Here is an 8,856-nt window from a genome sequence, read left to right as displayed (position 1 = left end):
TATTGAATGCATGTAGCTTAGGAAAAAAAATGATTGACTTACCTCTATTTGATAATTTGTGTTAATAATTTACAAAAGAAAACTGTTGGGATATACTTAAAAATGAGTTAATTTCTTTATTTGTCGGTAAACAAAGAAAAAAAAATTAACATTTAACTTTTTAATATGAAGTTTAAGTTATACTATAAGTACTCGATTCAAACGTACTCTTTTTGTCAAAAATGAGTTGTTTAATAAGCTGTACTATTTAATATTTTTACTGCATTTGATGAATATGCATTTAACCTTCGTCCGCAAACAGTTTAACATAACAATAATGATTAAAGAGATATTTTATTTTCTTTGTCAAAAAATACAAGCTTGCATTATTAGTTATTTCACTGTTAGTAGTCAATCAAAAAATTAAATGAGAAAATATATATATCAATGACTACATTCAGCAGCCCACTCTTTACTACAATGACTACGATACCCCCTCCTCTCCTCCTTTTTCCTCTCCACCATCTTCCCTTATCAACTCAAGACCCATAAAGTTCAAGACTCAAGACTCATAAAGCTCCTCTCATATTCATCATAACCTAAAACCAAAACCTCAAAGAGTTAATAAAACCTAAATTATAGATCAGATCTTGATATCATGGATCCTATCCACGGCTTTATGAGCACATCAAACATCTCACACAACACAAACCTTATGATCGCCGCCGCAGCAGCCACCACTACCACTACCTCCTCCTCCTCGTCTTCCTCTGGCGGCTCCGCGACGAACCAACTGAGTAGGTACGAGAATCAGAAGAGAAGAGACTGGAACACTTTCGGACAATATCTACGCAACCACCGTCCACCACTTTCTCTCTCCCGTTGCAGTGGTGCTCATGTTCTTGAGTTCCTCAGGTACCTCGACCAATTCGGCAAGACCAAGGTATACATACATATGTAACATATACACTTACGTATATGTATGTATCGCTCACATCAGTATACTAATTTGATATTATTCCACTGAAGATATAATCATATAGATCCACATTATATATGAAACCCTATTTGTGTAATTTGGGTTTCTTTTATTTGTATTATATTGTTCAATTGGATTCTTGTTGATAATTGTAGATGTTAATATGATTCTTTCAAAGAGCTGAGTCAAACTTATCTAGGTTTGTCTGATGATCTTAAACTTAGGCTTTATATATATCACATATTTTTATCTATCACGGACTAATTGTAAATCCTTTGTATATATGCTCAATCATTATATAAAACATGTATACTATCTAGAGCACCTCAAATTTTAGTAATAGAATAGTCTTTTAGCATAAAAATAAAATAAAACATGTATATATGATATGCTTCTTCAATTGGTGGTTGTATATATGTTTTAAAACGTTACATACTGAAACTGCTGATTTTAGACGCTAATTCGATCTTGTATCTCAAGGTTCACATGCAAATATGTCCTTTCTTTGGACACCCAAACCCACCAGCACCATGTACCTGCCCACTCAGACAAGCGTGGGGCAGCCTCGACGCACTCATTGGCCGGCTTCGAGCTGCTTTTGAAGAGAACGGTGGTTCACCAGAGACGAACCCTTTTGGTGCACGAGCTGTTCGACTCTACCTAAGGGAAGTTCGTGATTCGCAGGCTAAAGCGCGTGGGATCAGCTATGAAAAGAAGAAGCGGAAGCGACCTCCTCAGGCGCCACTACCACCGCCTCATCAGCCGGTGATTTCGAATAGTCCTAATTTGCAATAAGTCATATCAGTAAGATATGTTTCAGTCAACTACGTTTCCTTACAACTTTATATAGTATTTGTCAATGACGAACATGCAGGAGTTGTCTAAAAAGCTGCATGCCCTTCTTCTTTATTTGGCCAGCTAAGAATTTTATATTTGTATTGAATAATTACGTACTTTTTCATTCAGTCTCGCATAAATGTGTATTAGTATTATTATCTTCAATACATACACCATTATTCTATTCAGGGGTATGTATTTTTCTGCTAATTGAAGTTTTGACTAATAATCCTTTTTTTTTAGCAAACAACTAATAATCCTATTATTTCGTCTTTTAGCACACAAAAAAAATTCCTAGTATTTCAAAACTTCATGTCTATAAACTATTTTTCTATGCATAACTTTAGCTGTGTTTTTTTCTATACATGGATTCACATCCATTAATAGTAATATATTATTACTCCCTCCGTATTACTTTAAACTTTAAGTACGGTTTAAAATTTTTTATTTTGTTTCATAATTAGTGATGTTCTCACTATTCTATATAAAATTTAATGTCATTAAAAATTTGTGACCAATTACAAAATAGTGTGCGTTTTTCTTATTGTTTAGACTAATTTTATTTAATGCTAGTTTTATATAACCAAAATAAACTATATAAAAATTTGTAATTTCTTAATCATCGTGCAAAAACATCAGTTAAAATGATATACAGTGAGTAGTTATTTTTTATTGTAGACTTATACTAATTTCAGGTGTATATTAATTGGCATCTCTAATAATTGGTAGAACCAACTTATAGTATCTGGGGATCAAATAAGTCGAAAATTGTAGTTCGATAAGACGTGACAAAATAAGATTTGCAAAATCAAATGGTTGTTCGTGTCTTTTCATGCTCTGTGTATATGCATTCCTTTGTAGTGTCCTAATTTTGGTAGGGAATTGGCAAATCATTCACTTTCTTTGTCCTTGTTACAAAAGTCTTTTCTTTCTTTATTACTATTTACATACTATTGTTTCCGTAAATTCTTGATCTAACTTATCGTTTAGTTATACATGTTTGCATTTGATTGCGCTTAACATTTATATGTTTTGTTTTTATTTGAATATAACACTACCCTTCCTGTCTTTAATTAGACATTAGGCAAATGTGATGAAAACTATATATTGTATATAGTGTTCCGGAGAAAGTTTTGATACGTTTGTTCATCTTGCTCCCTAGGGTTTACAGATCATATTGAAAGACGTTATTTTCCGCAAAAAAGATTGATGTCTAGGTTGATTACATACATGACTTCAAGAATCATACTACGCCTTACGAAAACTATCTGTAAACGGTAAAGAATACTGTAAATTGCACATACTGTGAACAAGTAATGATTTTAAAACCACTAGTCACCTTACCCCTTTCCTTCCAAACTAAACGTTGTTCTAAACTGTTTTACTCGTCTTTAGTAAAAAGAGTTTATGTTCTAATATGTGACCAATTAACCAACCAACAAAACTACTTGTTACAAATAAGATATGTCTTTACCGGATAAGTTTTATTGAATCTTGGTAGTATACAATATTATAGTATGTAAGATTGTTTAAAAATGACTACATAAGTATTATGAACGGAAATATAATTTATAGTGATGGCATCAGACTAAACAAAAGGCGGCGGTTTTCAAAACTAAAAAAGAACTAGAAAATCGTATAAAAGTTGGCTATTAATATTGATGATGATACTGTATCATTGATACATTATCAGTTCGCATGGAATAGTACCAGGAAAACAATTTATTCCTAATAACCGAGCCTCGTGGTCTGGTGGTAAAGAAACCTCGGCTGAGGTACCCGCCATCACGACTTCGAGCCCCGGCCACATCAGATTTAACATCTCTTCCGTTGGACCCTCTACGGAGGGATAGTTGGGAATGTGGCTGCCCAGATATCAGAGTTACGAAAAAAAACAATTTATTCCTAATCATTTTAAATACATTTACAAATTTTGAGAACAAAAACCCTAATTATTCCTCACAAATAAGTCAATGTTTCTCATTTAAGGCATGGTAAAATAAAATAGAAAGGAAGGAAATATTGGTGCAGCTTGATTGGCAAATCAAAGGGTCATGGGTCCCGCTTCACACGCTCGCACAGTCTCATTTGTCATGATAGCTGAAAAAAACGATAATGACGAAACTATTCTGCTTTATATTACAACAAGCCTTTTTTTACTCCACTTGATATTTGACACGTGAGCAGATACCTACCTGCCGTTACATGTGATCCTCCTAGGCCTGGGCATAAAATCCGGAACCCAAAATCCGAACCGAACCCGAACCAAAAAACTCGATCCGTTATCCGACCCGAAACGTAAAAATACCCGAACAGATCTCGTAGGATGGTACAAAAAATATCCGAACCCGAAGTGTTATTAACCGAACCCGAACGGATAACCCGAAAAATCCGAAATTAATAGTCAATATAAATATTTTGAAATATATATAAGTATTCCAATTATTAAATTCAATATTTGTGGTAATATTATATATAATAATAAATATTAAAATTCTAATAAATGCTTTAAGTACACAATTAGTTATAAATAAGTATTTTATAATTTACTCTTTGAAATAAAAAGTCTATTCTCTATAAGGTAATACATATTGTTTACAAATTATGTTTGTTTTCATGATTTAACATTTTATTGTTATTTTATCAATTTTATATGTGATAGATTAATTTTTATTTAATTTAGATGTTTTTCTTTATGTTTTACTTCAAAAATTTTGTTTTTTATTTTGGTTATATCTGAACCGAACCGATATAACCCGAACCCAAAAGATATATGATTACTTTATGGGTTTTATGATGCAATACAATTTGAACTGAATCCGAAGTGTTATTATCCGAAGCCGACCCGTATCCGTACTAATAAAATTTTAGTATGAGATCTACAAGCGTAAACCCGAAAATCCAAAAACCCGAAAAACCTAATCCGAGTGCCAACGGGTACCCGAACGCCCAAGCCTAGATCCTCCTCTCTTCTCGGGGTTTAGTTGGACTTGTTTCATTCCCGCTCTTAACGTTTAAAACCCATTTTTTCTAAGGGGCTTTAGCCCATGACAAATGAGACGGCGCGAGCGTGTATTTTCAGCTAATTTTATGATCTCTTCATATTTCAGGAATTCAGGATTTTTTTTTTCTTTTGCTAAGAATGTGAATATCATTAATGAATAATGAACATTTGATACAAGACTTAACTTGGATCTAATTCTGCTGATGAAACAAGATGGTTCCTAAGTGTTGCAAAAAAAGTAAAAAAACACTTAAAAACTAAGAGGCCTAGCAAAGTTACGAGAACAATAGCTAGAGCTAATAGCAAGGTCACCAAACAGCTTGAATAGAGATCGGTAAGTTAATATCAAAATTGACCAGCAGACAAGGAAAAAATCGAGGGTCGCTCAGAGCTCAACAGGCGGAGGCGGTTGACAACTCCGGCCCCGACCATCGGCATCGATAAACTAGCTCTAATCAAACCAAATCCAGAGAACTAAGCACTGAAGGTCACAATCCAACCCCAAAAGACTACACCTGGCCGATGAAGAACAATTTCTGATGGAGCAGGCGGTAGATTACAGGCTGACACCGGCCACTCCACACAATAAGTAACCCGGAATAGAGGAAAGGAGAGGCATACACAAACAGAGCAAAATCTCCTTCTGGCGTTAGAAGTTCAGGCAGACTCATGAGAATCCACAAAGCATGAGACCTAAAGAATCACCATGGGAAGCTGAAGGAAAGCTTGACTGAGGAAGAGGCCCTCAACGGAGTGTCTCGGCTCCGTCGCGCTATAAAGAAACGAGGTCTTCAGGGAAAGGCTTTACAATATTTAAATCACTGAGGCAGAGGAGGAGCACTGGCAAGGCAAGACGGAAAGAGCAGAGAAGAGGCATCGACGCTCAAGAACCACTCTTCCACGGCTTGGGATGACAGATCTGACCCAGATATGACGACAACAGCTCGAAACCAAAGCAGCAAAGACAAGCGTTCTGAATCAGATCTACTTTACACCACCTCGCACATGCTCCAGGAAAGGTTAGGACACCCTAGCCTTTCGATTAGGTCTGTTGAAACAGAGATCCAGAGAAAACGAGGCAAGGAGGGGGTGATGAAAGCTAAATGAGACAGGAAAGAGACTGAAGCTGAACAGCGAAGCTAGGAGAAGGGAGGTCGACGGCTAGAACCGACCGTCAACAGCCGGAAACGAGGAAAAAGAAGCGGCGGAGCTCTTATGCGGTGGAGGAAGGGAAGGGAGAGATAAAAGAGAGGAAAATATCTCTCCTCTCTCTAGATATAACTTCAATGTGAACAATTGGAACTCAGGGTTTACTTAGGTAAAGTCTGATTTGAGCATGCACTTCTGGAAATCATGTGATTATATAAAGAAGTGTGGTACTTTATAATGATATTTGGTGAAATATAAAATACCATATCATGAACAAAATATAAACGAGATTATATTTTATAATGCTAATACATAAGATAACATGTAACTTTTGGTGAAATCACTTCGTTTGTATCAAAGATGCATCCATATGTTCCATCTAAATGCCTTATCCATATGCTCTATCTGAATGTTGTTCGTTTCTGTATTTTGTCTATGCATATAGATGAATCATGTGAATCCAATTATGTTCGTTTGCTTTTTTTTCTTTGAACTTACATATGTATCTAGATGGACTTGTTAATAAAATGACTAAAATACCTAGTCAAATATAATGATATTTGGTGAAATATAAAATACCATATCATGAACAAAATATAAACAATATTATATTTTATAATGCTAATACATAAGATAACATGTAACTTTTTGGAAATCACTTTGTTTGTATCTAAGAGATGCATCCATATGATTCATCTAAATGCCTTATCCAGATGTTCCATCTGGATGTTGTTCGTTTCTGTATTTCGTCTATGCATCCAAATAAATCACCTGGATGCAACTCTGTTCGTTTGTTTTTTTCTTTGAACTTACATCTGCATCTAGAAGGACTTGTTAATAAATGACTAAAATAGACTTGTTTTACATTTTTGGCGGGAAAATAACGTTTTTACGGTTTTGGCGAAAAATGTGTTTTGTGGTTTTGATGAGAAAAAACCATAAAAAGTGTGTTTTATGATTTTGGCAGAAAAGTGTGTTTTGCATTTTTGGCGAAAAAATGTGTTTTGTGGTTTTGATGAGAAAGAACCATAAAAAAGTGTGTTTTATGATTTTGGCAGAAAAGTGTGTTTTGCGTTTTTGATGGAAAAGTGCGTTTTTACAGTTTTGACGGAAAATTGTGTTTTTTACGGGTTTGAACGAAAAGTGCATTTTTGCTATTTTGATGGAAAAGTGTGTTTTGCGGTTTTGGCGGAAAAATGTATTTTGCGGTTTTAGCGGAAATGTGCTTTTTACGGGCTTTGCCGAAAAATGCATTTTGCGGTTTTGGAGGAAAAATGCATTTTGCGGTTTTGGCGGAAAAGTGCGTTTTACGGGCTTGGCCGAAAAATGCATTGTTGCGGTTTTGGTGGAAAATGCGTTTTGCGGTTTTGGCGAAAAAATGTGTTTTGCGGTTTTAGCGGAAAGGTGCTTTTTACGGGCTTTAACGAAAAATGCATTTTGCGGTTTTGGCAGAAAAATGCGTTTTGCCGTTTTGGCGGAAAAGTATGTTTTACGGGCTTGGCCGAAAATGCATTTTTGCGGTTTTGGTGGAAAAATGTGCTTTGTGGTTTTGCGGTTTTGGCGGAAAAGTGTGTTTTCCGGTTTTGGCGGGAAGGTGCTTTTTACGGGCTCTGTCGAAAAATGCATTTTGCGGTTTTGGCGGAAAATGCGTTTTGCGGTTTTGGCGGAAAAGTGCGTTTTACGGGCTTGCCGAAAAATGCATTTTTGCGGTTTTTGTGGAAAAATGCGTTTTGGGTTTTGGCGGAAAAGTGTGTTTTACGAGCTTGGCCGAAAAATGTATTTTTGCGATTTTGGCAGAAAATGCGTTTTGCGATTTGAGCGGAAAAATGCGTTTTGCGGTTTTGGCGGAAAAGTGTGTTTTACGGACATGGCCGAAAAATGCATTTTTGCGGGTTTGGCGGAAAAATGCGTTTTGGCCGAATAGTGCGTTTTTTGCGTTTGGCGAGAAAATGTGTTTTTACCGTTTTGGTGGTTGACGGAAATGTGTAGTTTTACGGGTATGGCCAAATAGTGTGGTTTTATGGATTTGGCCCAAAAGTGCATTTTTATGGAAGTATGCGTTTTTGCACTTGTTGCGAAAAAGTGCATTTTGCGGTTTTGACGGAAATGTGCGTTTTGCGGTTCTGGCGAGAAAGTGCATTTTTCGGTTCTGGCGGAAAAATGTATCTCCAAAACATCGGGATTTTGGTTTGAAAATAATATTTTGGTTTTACAGAGTTATTTTTGTCATTTATCATTTTGGATTGAACTAGATGCACCGTCAAAAATCACCTTCGTTTGGGTGAGATTTTAAGATGGATTTTTAAAAACTCAGCTGGAAGATCCATTGGAAAATAATATTTTAATGTACAAAACAAACATCGATTTGTATCTTCATCGAGATGAATCACTTGGGTAAGCAAATGAACGGTATCTATGTTGTTTACCTACAAAAGAGGCCAACATATAAGAAATGTAGGGTTATCTAGGATGCAGTCTAGGATGCAGTCCGTATAATATCATGTGAAGACATTAATTCCAAAACAAATTAACTCATAATCGATTGATGAGGACATGTAAACAACATGTTATTGCTGCTTCTGCTTCACAATATCCCCAAAATAAGTATCGATCAAGCAACAGTAAAAAAAATAAAAAAGATGCAATATAAAAGAAGTGAATTTGGAGAAGTATAAAAAAGTTGGGGGGAAATCAACCAAAACATTATTGGACAAAGTGTTATCTGTTATGAAAGTCATATAGAGACAGCGCCGAATATGTTGAAAATATAAAGGATGTGGGGTCCGCTGCACTATTTGCACAGTAAATTTCTTTTCTATATATATGATCGATTTCGATCATTTGTAAGATCATCATTCACTCTTCTCTTCTCTCTAATAATAATCTTTCTATCAGTATTAAAAATTCT

The 8,856-nt window shown here is 35.4% G+C and overlaps 1 protein-coding gene across 1 annotated transcript; it reads left to right on the top strand.

Annotated features, from left to right (window-relative positions):
• The first annotated feature begins 463 nt into the window (after positions 1-463).
• On the top strand, positions 464-1,953 carry LOC106305758 (protein LIGHT-DEPENDENT SHORT HYPOCOTYLS 4). The gene is made up of 2 exons (XM_013742131.1): positions 464-922; positions 1,439-1,953. Exons 1-2 carry the CDS (start codon positions 638-640, stop codon positions 1,751-1,753), a joined length of 600 nt encoding a protein of 199 aa, XP_013597585.1. The 5' UTR covers positions 464-637; the 3' UTR covers positions 1,754-1,953.
• Positions 1,954-8,856: the final 6,903 nt, after the last annotated feature.

The sequence above is a fragment of the Brassica oleracea genome, chromosome C7 (assembly GCF_000695525.1).
Source record: "Brassica oleracea var. oleracea cultivar TO1000 chromosome C7, BOL, whole genome shotgun sequence".
Taxonomy (NCBI): Eukaryota; Viridiplantae; Streptophyta; class Magnoliopsida; order Brassicales; family Brassicaceae; genus Brassica; species Brassica oleracea.
Note: the sequence above shows the minus strand (reverse complement) of the source record. Positions and strands in the feature narration are given on the sequence as shown.